General features: G+C 47.4%; 1 protein-coding gene across 12 annotated transcripts in view; it reads left to right on the top strand.

Annotated features, from left to right (window-relative positions):
- The first annotated feature begins 4,973 nt into the window (after positions 1-4,973).
- The window catches only part of L3MBTL3 (L3MBTL histone methyl-lysine binding protein 3), an 84,206-nt gene continuing 75,485 nt past the window's right edge, over positions 4,974-13,694 (top strand). For 2 of the 12 annotated variants that reach the window (XM_080390410.1, XM_080390418.1), the window contains exon 1: positions 5,153-5,172. Coding sequence is in view for 3 of the 12 variants with exons in the window: in XM_080390406.1 (XP_080246532.1) it covers positions 5,003-5,082 (80 nt within the window). In the remaining 9 variants the exon portion in view is untranslated. The other 10 variants (XM_080390406.1, XM_080390411.1, XM_080390416.1 and 7 more) reach the window with 10 other exon arrangements.

The raw sequence follows: 13,694 nt of genomic DNA, 5'->3' as shown, positions 1-13,694 counted from the left end.
TCACTCAGCTTCTGTTCCCAAAAGTAATGTTTGTTCCTGTGCTGCCTCATCAACTTGCCTTCTTTGTGCATACTTAACAATACAGTCTTAGCTCTCAGAGTGACTACCAGCTTTTGGGTGACAGGTCTGGAGTATCCAGCTTGAATGGGCTTTCCAATGTCATGCTCTGCTGCAAGGCTGTTGTAATCTTATGCGCAGCTGGAGCCAAAGCCTTTTGCTAAGGGAAATGATAACGGTCCTTATACGCAGGGTGTTCCCACACACCTTAGAAAGGACCACGCAGGAGCAGAGCTCTGTGTCAAAAAGAGCCCTGCTGTGGTTGCCCTCTTCTCCACCCATAATCAAGATATTGCTCACGACTACCCCTTCAAACTTCATCTAGTAAACTCCGTTTTAAAGACTACAAATCTTTTGCTGTTCCAGCTTTTCCTGATGCAGGTCCCCTCCCTTCTTCCCCCTTTCCTTCCTTGCCCTGCCATGCTCTGTCTGCCCCTTTCCACACCACTTGTCCCCCTCTGTGTTAAGTCTCTATTTTACTACTCCCCAACTTTCCCCTCCCACAGGACATTTATTCTTACCGATTTCTTGTGGCCTGTCACCCATTCCAGATCGCACACTCTCTGCTGTAACCTTTGTACCCCTCCTCCCTACCACTCGGAATGGTGCCCTCTCCTACTTCCTTCAACTGATTCAAGATTTAGCCAGTCCTCTGAGCCCTTCCCATATGGCCAACACACATGTCCAAGCTTCTAACTTCAGTCTTCTCCTGGCTTGAGAGTTCTCATCAATATTCCCAACAGAGGTCCTAATTTGCATTTGAGGCACTCTTACAAATGGCTTTTTTCTGCTTTTACACCTCATTATTCTGGTCCAGTGCTTCCCAAACTTTTCATAGGCAATATTGCTCTAGATTCACTTCTGCACTGACAATTCCATAACTTCTCTATCTGCCTTTGAATTTCTTCAGGATGAAGACCACCTCTGGAAATCTTTGTAAGTCTTGTAACTTTGATGAAATCTTTGAAACACATACTTTACAATGCCCCAAAACTCCTTTCTCCAGAAACAAGCTCTCCAAGGCTGCGCCTAAGGTGCATCCAGGTGCATATTGGGCTGAAACCTGGCTGGAAAACACTGCTGTTTATTTCAAGTACTGACACTCAGGTTTCCCTTCTGGAAAAAAAGACTCTTGCGTACCTGAGTCTCACTCTAGTATGGAGTTGGGATGTCACCAGGGTACACACTCAGATTTGAAAGCTAGGAACTATTACTGGTTCTCCAGTTTAGTGTGGCATTCTAATCAACTTTGATAATTATTCTGCTATTAGTGGCAAAACCCAGACGATTCTATTGATAATGAGTCAGTTGTTATTTTTTCCCATCTGCAGGGACATTAAATTCCCTGGAGAGGGAGCCAGCACTGTTGAGGGGAGCTGGAAACACCATGGGCTGCAATTTTTCTTTCTTGCAAGACAGGCACATACACCATCTCTCGTCATCCCTAATTTCTTAAAGCTTTTACACTTGTATTTTCCTGGCTTAGAGTTTTATATAGTAACATGTGCAACATTTTTTTGCTAGTGATTGCCCTCAAGCCCTCTTTCCTGTCCTCCTGGTTTGGCTTGGGGAAGAATCACGTGGCGGACTGGCGATTGTTACTGGTGAGAAAGGTCACACAAAGAGCTACACTGATTGCTAGAAGAAGGGTGATAAAATGTCACATGCAGGCCCTTTTTGAGAAATAAGGCCATCTTTAAGGCATTTCAGTCTGTATTGCAGAAATCAAGACCCCAGAAGTGCCAAGTAATCCGGTAAAATGTAAATACTGATCCTCTTTTTTTCGGTTGATGTTTGGATATATGCTGAGGAATCACTACATCACATAACAGTATAAACCCAATATACAAACTGAATTGCTAATTTACATTTGTTTCCATTCACCACCTTAAATGGTATTCAAGATTTGGGATTTGGAAACCATGTACATGGATGTTCATGCGCATGCTCTTTGAAAAATAATCAGTATTTGGCTACAGCACAAACACCTATTCAATGAGCTACAAGAATACTCAGAGAGAGACCAAATTTAGATACCCCAAAATCTGTCATTAAACATACTGCCAAAATCATATTAAACGCCATACTTACATATAGAAAACAAGTGTTTGAAATTCTCTGTCTTTGGAATACATATGGAAGTCTAGTGTTAAAAAAAATGGCAACAGAACTAATGTTTACAGAGCATATTTAAATAATGTTTAATCTATTTTTACTCAATAATTTTATATCGACAAAATAATGTGTTTATTATACATCCCGAGCTGCCGCAATATGATTAGGGCAAGGATCGAAGAGAAGACAGAGAACAGAAGGTACCTTTATTAATTTCCCAGGTCCTTTTACTTTAATCAAAGAGCTATCCATTGGAAACTACTGATCCAATAAAGCAGCTATGCGCTGATTCATACACTCGGTTTCAGTTCTGACTTCCAATATATATCCTTCAAGGAGCTTTTCCACCTGTGTTGTCATTTTCTGTAAGTCTCCTATGACTTCTGCAAGCAGATTAGATGGATTAGAATATAACAGGGTTTTTAAAGTTCTGTGTTTCCTTTTAAGATTTTCAAAGGAAAAGGGACAAAGTCTCTTAAGTGTAAATAAAATAACTGCAGACAACTCACCTTAGAAATTTTACTCTTACTTAAAAATCTGTACTCTTAGAAATCCCTTTTCATAACAGGGTATGGTACACCCTCCCCCAAAACCTCGGTGTCATCTGGAGAAATAACCAGTATAGGTCAAGTGTCCTAAAGAGTTTTAAATAGTACCAAATTGTATCTTTCTTTAAGTGCCTTCTGCAAAGCCCAGCTAATTTAATGCTACAATAGAATAATCTAGTTATTTGGCAACTATCTGCATAAAAACATTTCAATAACATTGGGAAATAATTTTCAGAAAAGCACTGAATGACTTCAGTCATAGTTTATTCTTTGTTTCTAACACATGAATTTCTTCAACTAAGTGGTGGGAAGTAGGAATTTTCTCATCCTTTACTATTTTTTGCATCTGTGTTTTAGAAGAGTTTAAATGTATGTTATCACTAATTATTACAATTAGGTTAATACTGTTTTCTGTAATTAGTTTCTAATGAACATATGTTCATTGATGAAAACGGCAGCCTATATGCAATGCCGTTTGAGCTGAAGGGGCGTGAGAAATGCTCTTCGTAGGCTACCATGTATTGTGCTTAGGCACCGCTCCTGCAAACACTTAGGTGTGAGCCCCATTTTATTGCTGTGAGATAAATTAATTCAAATAAATGAGAATATCTCAAGATAGTATGGTAAAAGTCTAAGTAAAGTCATGTCTAAATTGGTTGAGCATGGGCATATTTTAAGGGACGAGAGTTGTCAAGCCTGATTCTTAAATATTTTAATGCACATTCTAAAGTACGTATGCTACTGCACAGAAGCTGAGCCTGGGAAGTCCTGTCTGAGGAGAACCACCTCTGCCCTGTGTCCAGCACAGTGCTGTCCCCATCATCGGGATACTACTGTAATACAGTGTGTATCCATAATAGCAAAAATGTTGCATTTGGTCTTGTATAAACCATTTTATTAGTTATTCTGACTTTGTGGGTGAGCATTTTTGCCATGTTTTTACTTCTATTGATATTTAAGACTTGTATCTATTCTGGGATATTTATTAGTATTTCTATTCAAGTAATTTGGGCCAAAGCTGTCACTGTACCTTTAAAAGTATATAAAACCAAGAGAAAGCAACACATTGTTCATTAATGGGATTAACAAAAGATATACTGACATTTGGGGGTTATTTTAAGAGATATACAATAATATGCCAAACTACCAAAAATTCAAAATTCATTTTGCCCATTTTTTTGCCTCAAGGACAGAGTCACTCAGGGACATAATCTATGGTCTGAACATTTAGGATGAGTATAATTAAGGTTATGTTCTGTGTTGTTTTATACTTTGCCTGAATATATATATATACACACACACAAAACATACATTATATATATATGTATATATATACACACACACACACACACACACATTTTTTGAGGTATCAATTATACAACCGATTACAAACCTCCATCCTCCCTCTTCCCCAGTCTGGTTAGGCCTCTTGTGGGTCTGTTTTGCTTAATGCTTTTATGCATAGCAGACCTCCCGGTAGGCGAAGGAGGTCCACCCTGGCCAACCCCACCAGCTGAGATGGGCCTTTCAGTTTCTGCTGTTCCCTGAACAAGGGACGGGAAATAAACGCTTTTTTCTTTACGAATACAGGGCAAGGGTGGCGAGGCAGGTGGCCCGTCCAAAACCACCCCGAGCCGGTACGCCGGCCAGGTTTCGGGGGAGACGAGGCCGGTCACAGGGCACACCTCCGCGCTGCTGGGGCGCGGGGGACCCGGCGCCGCGCTGCCCGGCCTCGCCCCCTCCCGGTGCCGGTGCCCCCGCCGGGGAGGCTGCGGAGCGGCTGCCCGCCCCGCTCCCGCAGCTCCCGCACTTCTCCCCGGTGCGGAACCGTCCTGCCTCTGCCCCGGGTCTGGTTTATGTCGAGGATGGGGGCCGAGAGCCGCGGGCAGGCTTTCCCCGGCCTGCCGGCGCCCACTGCCCAGCCTCACCGGCACCTGGCGGGACCGCCGGGGACCAGACGCCCCCCCCGGGCCCGAGAAGTGCGAGGCATTCTTTTTGAAAGCGCCCAAAATAGCGCGCGGCTGCTGCACAAGTCTCCTTATTATTCCTCCGGCGTCGGCAGTCAGTCGTGGGGGACGATGCACCTCCGCCGGAGCCGCGGCTGGCGGCTGTTTTCGGTAAGGGCGCCGGGTGCCGCCGCCGGGTGCCGGGTGCCGCTGCCGGCGGCTGGGGCGCAGCGGCAGCGCGGGCGAGGGAGGAAGAGCAGCCGCGGCGGCGGCGGCGGCGACGGCGGCGGCGGCGGCAGCAGTTTCCCCTTTCCCCAGCCCTGGCTCCGCGGGCGCATGCTCACTGGTGCCCGCAGCCCTGGACCATATTTGTCAGGACTACTCGAGAGACGGAGAAAGAGAGAGAATTTGGGGGGGTAAGGAGCGGCGGGTTCCGATCTGATCCGCAAGCCGTTTAGGGAGCTGCAGTGGCAAAGGCTGGTGACGGGTTTTAATTTTCCCCCTAGGTGAGGATGAAAGTTAGAGAGAGCGCGAGAGATAAAGGGAGAGACGCACCTCCCCTCCCTCCCTTACGAAACGTATCTGGGGAAGGGGAGGGGGGCTTCTCCCCCACCACCTCGAGCAGAAAGGATGGAAGTTAATGCCGGGGAAAGTGGGCAAGTGACTCGCCAAGTGGCTGGGGAGCGGCTGGGGCACCGGGGATCTCACTAAATCATAAGTGTACGAGTGTGAAAGAGGAACAAAAGAAAGAGAGAGGTGCCTGGTATTTCTTTTTCTCTTCCCAAACACATGAAGGGAGTACATGTGTGTATATATATATATATGCGCTGTATATTTATATACATACACAGGCACGCACGCACGTATGTGTATGTACATATAGATATATATACACACACACGGGGGAGGGAGCTGTGGAAATGTGTTTGGGGGGGCCTTTTTTGGGGGGGAGGGGGTTCCGAAGGGAGGGGGAAGGGAAGGGGAGAGACATTTTGCAGACTTGCCCCACCAATGAGCTTGTCAGTTGGCTCCATTTAATGACACTTACGGGGCACCGCCGCGCCGTTGGGAACAATGTGATGCGGGTGCAGCGGCGGGGCGGCGGGGGGGTGCATGGGTGTGCGTGTGCGTGTGAGCGCCGGGCGGGGAGCGAGCGGAGGGGAGGGAGGGGGCTCGCTGCCACCGGAGCCCCCCCTCCCCAGCCCCGGCTCTTTGTTCACACAGGCTGAAGGACGGGGAGAAGTGCGGGCTGCCAGGGGGCAATGCGCAGCCGAGAGGGGTGTGAAAAAGCCCCGGCTTTTTTGGTCGGAAGCGGCGAGAGGTGGCGGCCGCCGGGATATACCGGTTGAATGTGCCGTGGCTCCCCGTGTGCGAAGGCCTCTTCAGCGCGCAGCGGAGAGAGTTTGTATTTTCCGTCGCTCCTGCACTTTGTGTGATTGTGTGCGAGAGATATTTAAAATATAATCATCTCCCAATTTCCGCCATTTTGGGGAAAGTTTGCACACACATACACATACAAAAAAAAAAAAAAAAAAGCTTGAAGCAATTTTTTTTTAAAGAGGCGAAAAAAAAAAAAGTCTTTCGCTCGAGTGCTCAGTTCCTGCCTCTGTGCGGTGCGTGCGCCGCGCTCGCTGCGGCAGACATGTGAGGCGGCGGGGGAACGGCCCCTGCCCGCTCCGGGCTGCGTGCGGCGGCGGGGCCGGCGCCTGTCACCGCCGCCGGCTGCGCGGGCTGGCCCGGGGGGCTGCCGGAGGCCGGCCCCGGCGTGCCGGCGGTGTATGTGAGTGCACATACACGTGAGTGCGTATTTTGCCGAGGATGGGGGGGCAGGGGCAGGGACTAGGTCACGGCTTTTCTGTTAAGTTGCGCGCTCGCGCCTGAAGTGCGGCCGGGGTGGGGGAGCGGACCCCGCGCACACGCCCGTCTCTCCCCGTCTCCGCAGCCGGTGCATGCAACAACAGGATACAGGCACACTTGTTCTCGCTAACGTGTGCGAGGCGGTGTTTTTTCGGCGGCGGGAGGCGGAAAGCGATTTTGGGAGGGTGGGGGGAGCGGCGGACGACGGGAAGGCGCTCCCGCGGAGCGGCCGCCCGCCGCTGGCCGGGGCCGGGGAGAGGCCGCCGGGGCTGTAGCGCCCGGGGCGCGGGGCGCCGCGTCGGGGCCGCAGCGGAGCCCGTTCCCCACCCCCATGTTTTTTCCCCCCTCCCCGTCGGAGCGGGCGCACACGAGAGCGTGAGAGAAAAAGTTGCTGCGCGGGGCCGGGCGCTGGAGGCTGCGGGCCGGGCAGGGGCGAGCTCTCCGGGGAGGCGGCGTGTGCCGGCCCCTCCCGCGGGAAGGGGTGACTCCGCCGCCGAGGGATGCCCGGGGATCGGCTGCGAGCGGCCGGGGAGCAAACCCCCGCAGCCCCCTAGAAAAAAAAGAACTCGCCCCTCTCCTCCTCCTCCGCGCTGGGGGAGGGGAGGAGGGAGGAGAAGGTAACGTTTCTCTTCTTTTTTTTTTTTTACGCTTTTTATTTTTTTTTCCTTTCCACGCGGAGACAGCCTCCTTTTCCCGGATCCCGGTCTCGGGGAGGGTGGGGTAGGGGTGGGGGTTGGAGGGGGGGCGGGAGGAAAAAAAACCAAAGGACCCGGTAAACAAGCGGAGTCCCTCTCTCGTTGTGCAACTTCCTCAGGAACACTTAACACCCAGTTCCTCTCCCACCCCCGCCCGCACCGCGCTCGCCCCCGCCGCCGCCCCCACGCCGGGGCCGGGGGGCACTCTTCTCCCGCTCGACTGAATTGCCCGGGGCGTGGGGGAAAGAAAAAAAAGCCAAATTCGGGAAAGAAACGAAGCAACTTGAGAAGCGCTTTCCCCGAGCGCTCCCCCCGAGGAGCCGGCTGGGACGGGCGGGCGGGCGCTTTTGTCTCGGCGGTTCTGCCCGAGCCCGGGGAAGACGCGGACCTGAGCCCGGGTTTTCTCCATAAAGTTTCAAGTGCAGCAAAAACACGCCGCAAAACTGGCCAAGGAGGGACCTCTGGCGGTAGGCCGCGGGCTGCCGGCGCCGGGGAGCGGCGGCCGCGCCCGCCGGGCCTCGCCGCCGCGTTCCGGCTGCCGCGCCGCTCCGCCGCGCCGTGCGGGCGGGAGGGCCGGCTCCGGGGCGGCCGCGGCCGGGGCCCAGCGGCGCCGGGGGCCGCCGCGGGTGGGCCGGGCTCACGGGCTGCGCGGGGAGCGGCGGGGGGCGCGCCCCGCGGCCGTGTCACTTGTCCCACCCGGGCGCGCGGTGTGAGCCCCGGGGAGCAGGCGCTGCGTGGGAAGGAGGCCCGGGGAGATGCGGCAGCCGGCGGGCGGTGAGGGTCGCAGCCTCCTCCCTTTCTTCTGATTACCTGTGCCTAACGGCGTGGCGTGTGCCAGCCTTGCAGCGGAAGCGCAAATGGAACCGCGAGTTGTGTTTTCGGTTTTGTGCTGTTCTGGGTTTCTTTTTGGTTTCCCTCATAGAGTCGGGTGGCCCAGGGCCGACCGTTTCTGCTGGTTGTTTCCGCTCGCGAATGGATGCTCGCTCTATGCTAGATACCAGGTGATGAGCATCAATGAAGCTCGTGGTGGAAAAACTTTGGTGTGCGTTGTTTTAGGAAATAGTCTGTGTTCGGGATCGTAACCCAGTTTTTGTAATGGGAATATAAAAGCTGTTCAGAAAACCAGTACATTTCACCAAGGAAGTTACCACGTTCCCAGAAGTTTGTATGATGAACATCTCTAAGAGAGAAACTCCCTGAAACTAGCGGCTGAAGGCAGTAACACCCCCCCGCTTCAGTTGGGGTGGTGCTGGGTGCTGGATTTTTCCAGATGTGACTTCAGTGGCTTTATGGTCCAGTTGGGCTTCTCGTGAACTGGTGCTCTAATGAAGGTGGCTGAAGCAGTGATCTTGGGTTTTGTTGTCACTTGGGCAATTGCAGTGAACTCCATTTTTTGTTGCAGTGGTGTGTTTCACCTTCCGTTTAATGAATTTTTCTAGAGTGCTGCCTTCGAAAGTTCTAATAACTAAGGAAAATGATTATGTGGCAAGTCCTTTTCCTCTTGACTTGTTAGTTTCACAGGGCAACACCTGTTCTATAAAGTAAGATGGTTGACTTTTTGTGGGCTATTCCATTTACTCATGAGTTTTTTAATAGCGCTCTTCGGTAGGGTGGTGGATGGTGAGTGATGGGTGTGAGGAACCAGTGAGATTACCTGGCACGGGGCTTACTGAAGAAAGCGATAGCATCTCTGTAGTGGTGGCTTATTAGTCCTCCAGTAGTAGGACCGCTCATCACAATGGGAGATATGAGCTCTTCATGAATTGGAGAGAAGGGAAACTGTAAATGCAGTAACCTGCTGAGCACATTTAGGAGCTAGAAGAAGGTGAATTAATTGTATAAGGACAGCAGAGCTCATGGAAGCTGCTAAGAACTGGCAGAAGAGGAGGGCGTGAGTCAGACAAAAGGAGTGTTCAGATGTGTATTGAATTAACTCGGGGAAGGAAATAACGATTTGAAATAAGTCAGGTGATACTCAGCGTGAAGATTTGGTGCGTCACAGTTCTCAGAGGTGTCTGCACAGGGAAGGGATGGAGGCACAGATAAACAAATGCAGTTTTCTGTAACTTTCTGTGCCTGGTTCAAGGAATTAAGAGAAATTAAGCCACAGGATTTCAGAGTTGTACTCAGGTCTTACTATCTGAGTAGGTTAAATCTCCACTCAGGGCTGCACAGACAGTAACAGAAATAAAGGAGTCATGAAAGCGTTGCGGAGGAAATACTTCTTCAGCGTGAGGTAAAAAAAACAACCAAAAGTTGTTATTGGTAAGTTTAATTAGAATACGGTGTAGCTTTGGTATTGGGTAACTATTGTTGTTACAGTGTTCTGTGGATAATTGAAAATGAGGTAGTAGATAAATGCTGCATGCAACTGTGTTACCCAGTTTCTAGCCATGGTATGGCAGTACTTGCGTTAGCTCACTGACAAGGACCAGACTCAAGGAAGGACAGCGTGAACCTCCTTTAGCACTGGTGCAGACTCAGGGTCCACAGCATTTTGTAATGTGTATGTGGCCAGATTCTTTCTGTGAGAAGTTTTAAGCTGAAGTATTGGGAAGGAGGAACAAACATACACAGTATCCCTGGAGAATCTCGCAGACAGAAGAATAGCAACATAAAATAAGAGGAAATAATGCTAAAGGGACATCATCAGTAGGAAATCTGGTCCATTTTCTGTTACAAGTGTCAAGAATGGCAAAGAATTTTAAGCCGTGGTTCCTTTGTGAACACATGTATAAGCTATATATCTCGTCTTTATTACAAGTAAGTTATTTTAAACTGTATGAGCAACAGGCAAAATAGAGAAATTTACTTGAACAACTCTTCAGCACATGGACTAGAAACATGGCAGGAACTACACAAAGTAGTTCCTAAACAGCAAAAAATGAGGTTTTGAAGGAAATGTGTAATCTGCAGATACTTCTTTTAATGAAACATTAAAATAATTGAATCATGAAATGGATACAAAACAAAGCACATGTTGAAATGTGGTGGATAGCCTCAAAGCATTTTACTATTTCCTGCACTGTTCCTGTTGTGGTTGTTTTTCTTTAAGTGAAGAATCAGGTGCAAAAGATGAAGGGTGAGAAAGAGACAAGTGTGAGGTGTACCCAGCTCAAAGAAAGGACTGCAAGGAGAAAAGCAGGACTCACCCCAGTGGGTTTACAGTCAGTTTGGCTCTGCTTTTGCTGTCATTATGAAGCTAGCTTAATACAAAATCCATACGAAACAGAGGGAGCTTACATTGCGAGGGGTAATTCTGCTCCTCTGGTTCTGGTGGTGTAACAAGTCAGCCCTGGTAGTATTCACATTCTTACATGTTCAGTAGAGCTGAAGGTGAGTATCCACTTGTCAGGATCCTGGTGCCTAGAAGCTAGTGTATTTGCAGCTCTGGTACAGAATTGTCCCCATCTGATCCACTTCCTGATTTATTTTCCTGATTTATTGTGTGGGGAGGGAAAATATGTCCCTGTCGCCCATGGGTGCTATACCAAGCAGCCTCCTACTTGGAGATGCCCAAAATACCCGTCTATGGTATTAAGACAAAAACCGCATCTGTTGCTTTTGTGAACATCCATCAGCGCTGGTTTCATGCAGCCCTGTGGGGAAGAGGGTCCATGGCTTGGCTCCGTAAGGACATCACCTTATCATCATCCTCCTTGGTGCCACTTGCTGAGACCTCCTCTGGCTTCACATGCCCAGTTTTGCTTCTCTTTGCAGGAGCTGTCGGCTGGGGAGAGGACCAGCGTGGGGCAAATCTGTTAGTCTGTCCTGTCTTTGTGGCTACAGAAGTCCTAAAAAGTTAAAATAAAAATAACACAAATAAAAAGAAAAGACTGGTGACCTGGTGTTGAGTTGGCCCTGCTGGCTAGAAATACGGACATTTCACAGGTGGCATTTTAGATTTGCAAAATTTGAGTAGACGTCAGGTAGTTTTTTAAAGCAGTGACTGAAAGAAAGAATTGTATTATTACTTTTTGACATATTCAGTACGTAACCCTATAATTACTTCAAAAACTACTTGTAAGTTTAATTGGCGTATTCTCTCCTGTTTCTTTGCTTTACATCTTTAGAGAGTCTTTTGCCAGATGAAACGATCTCATTTTTAGTGCTGTTATTAAGTATCTCCTCTGTGAGATACTCATTTATTGTTGAGCCAGTTGATAAAAATGAAGGTCTTTCTAAAGGATGTGTCTAATCTTATTTTATATGCTTGCTTATTCTAATGAATTTATTATATATGTCTAAAAGTTAATGTTGAAGTATTAACATGCAGCACACTCCTCTATAAATGTTATAGCTTATGGCTGTAAAGACTGAGATACAGCTACATCCTTAATAGTGGATTTTGGAGATGCTTTTGGAAGATGACTATTCCAAGTTGTTACTGTCATGTCCTTTCCATCACATCGGATGGCATTCAGAATGTGACAGGCATAAGGAGAGTACTGCAGTTACTTTGCCCCTTATTCATCTAGTATTTTTACTACTGTTCTGGAAGCATAGCAACAGGAATGATAGTTAATGAAATCATTATGGATGGAGTTATACTAGTTCAGAGAACTACATCAGAGCTTTAGAAGCGAAAATGAAAATGAGCAGATAAGGCATTCTGTAGTTTTCTTTGTTCTGTGATTTAGATATATATATTGCGATGATTTAATCCTTTTTTAGTACCTCATTGCTGTAACAATTTAATTGGTCTCCATCTCCCTCCTTATTATCATTAGTAGAGGGATATAGCCCTATCTTTGATGTGTTCAAACTCAGCAAAGCTGGAAACAGATATTTTGTTAAATGTAATTCCTTTTGGTAAATTCATTTCTATCTGCATTGCCCTGTGACCTTTTTATCCCTACCAGGAACACTTCTGTAGCCTGCAGAATGGGAATGTACAGATCATGCCTTTGATGCTGAGTTAATTTTAAAAGGAAAACAACAATTAATACCTTATCAAACAGTAGAATGTATCATTATTACAGATTGTTACTTGAGGAAACTCTGTTAGGTGTAACTAAATTAAAATCTGTATGTTTTCTTCTGAGAAATATACCCTGAACGTTTCTGTTAACAATTTTTTTTTTAACTTTTACAGTTTACATCTTGCCTGAGTAGGATAGGCTCTAAGTTTTTTTTTCCTCCATGTCATTTTTCCCCCAACTGTTTCTGTTAAAAACTGTCTATAATGAGAGTGGCACTATCAGAGATGCCAGCATCTGCTGGAGCAGCTGTCCACTGCGCCTTGCTCCATGGGACAGCAGCCGCTGCGAGGAAACATTTCCCCACAGCCTCCCAAGTCTCTTCCCATCTTCTGTCATGCCTTCTGCAGAAACGGTTGGAACATGTTTTTTATAAGAGGGCTGAGTGAAGTGTCCTCTAGGTAGGGTGGTGGTTTAAGATTACTTAGAAACTTCAGTTAATGCAGACACAGCTTTGCCTTTGATTAGCCAGGCTAATCGCAGCGGGCTCGTTATGCCGATGTGCTTCAACCAGCATGTTTCAGGTCCTTAAAATTTCATGGGTTTCTGGATAGATCCAATTTCTCAGCTACTCCTTAGAAACTTGGGTTTTGTGTTCTTGAGAGAAGGCCTGTGCCTCTGCCATTGTGCTGCAGTTCAGTTTGGTGGAAGCCTGCTTGAGTTGGTCTGCTGTGGTGTGGAAGCTGGATGCTTGGTGGGCTTGAGCTCTGCAATGTACTGTGCTCTTGGATCAAACAGAGATCATCCAAGTTGTATTGCAGGAGGTGCCCTGAGGTGAGGTGGTGGATTTTGCCTGGGAGTGATTTTAAAAGATAAGCTCTGTGGCTTTGGAGAATTTATCCATTTGCACTGAATTAATTTAGATTTATTGACATACGAGTTTTTGTGCATTTAACAGTATGGTTTTCAATACTTTCTCATGGAGAACTAATGAAATTAGAGATGGAGAAGACCCATTGAATCATGTGGTTTTTCTTACTTCAAACTTGTCATGTGAAATACATGAAGTTTTCTCAAAGCCCCTTCTGTGAACCCTACCCATCGTATGAAATGAAGGGGAATGCAGAAACTTTCACTTCAGGCAGTGGTTACTGACTGACGTCCAGCTCCTGTTAGCCTGTTGATACTGTGTAGTGGTTGTAGTGTAGTGAAAGTACTTCTGGAGTAAGGTGTTGCTCAGGGTTTTAAAGAGTTGAGGAGGAAAGAAAAGAGGAACCCAAAGAGAAATACAAGGGAGTCCACATTGTAGACCCAAACCCAAAGTAGTATCTGTCTGTAGTGGTGGTGTTACAGTGATTCTTAGATTTTTTTGATGAAAAAAATGTAAATTTGATTATTTTTCACGTCAGACAACTAGCTAAGCATTTTTCTCCTCAAACTTTCGGTAAAAAGCTTCACGATAACCTGAGTTCTGCTTGGTTTGCATCTTTTTCTGTTATCTGTGAGTGAACAAATACCACTCATTCTTTTTTGTGAAAATTCCAAATTTCCAGAGAG

Source organism: Falco punctatus, assembly GCF_963210335.1.
Source record: "Falco punctatus genome assembly, chromosome: 5".
Classification (NCBI taxonomy): Eukaryota; Metazoa; Chordata; class Aves; order Falconiformes; family Falconidae; genus Falco; species Falco punctatus.
This window is presented reverse-complemented; position numbering and strand designations above follow the sequence as displayed.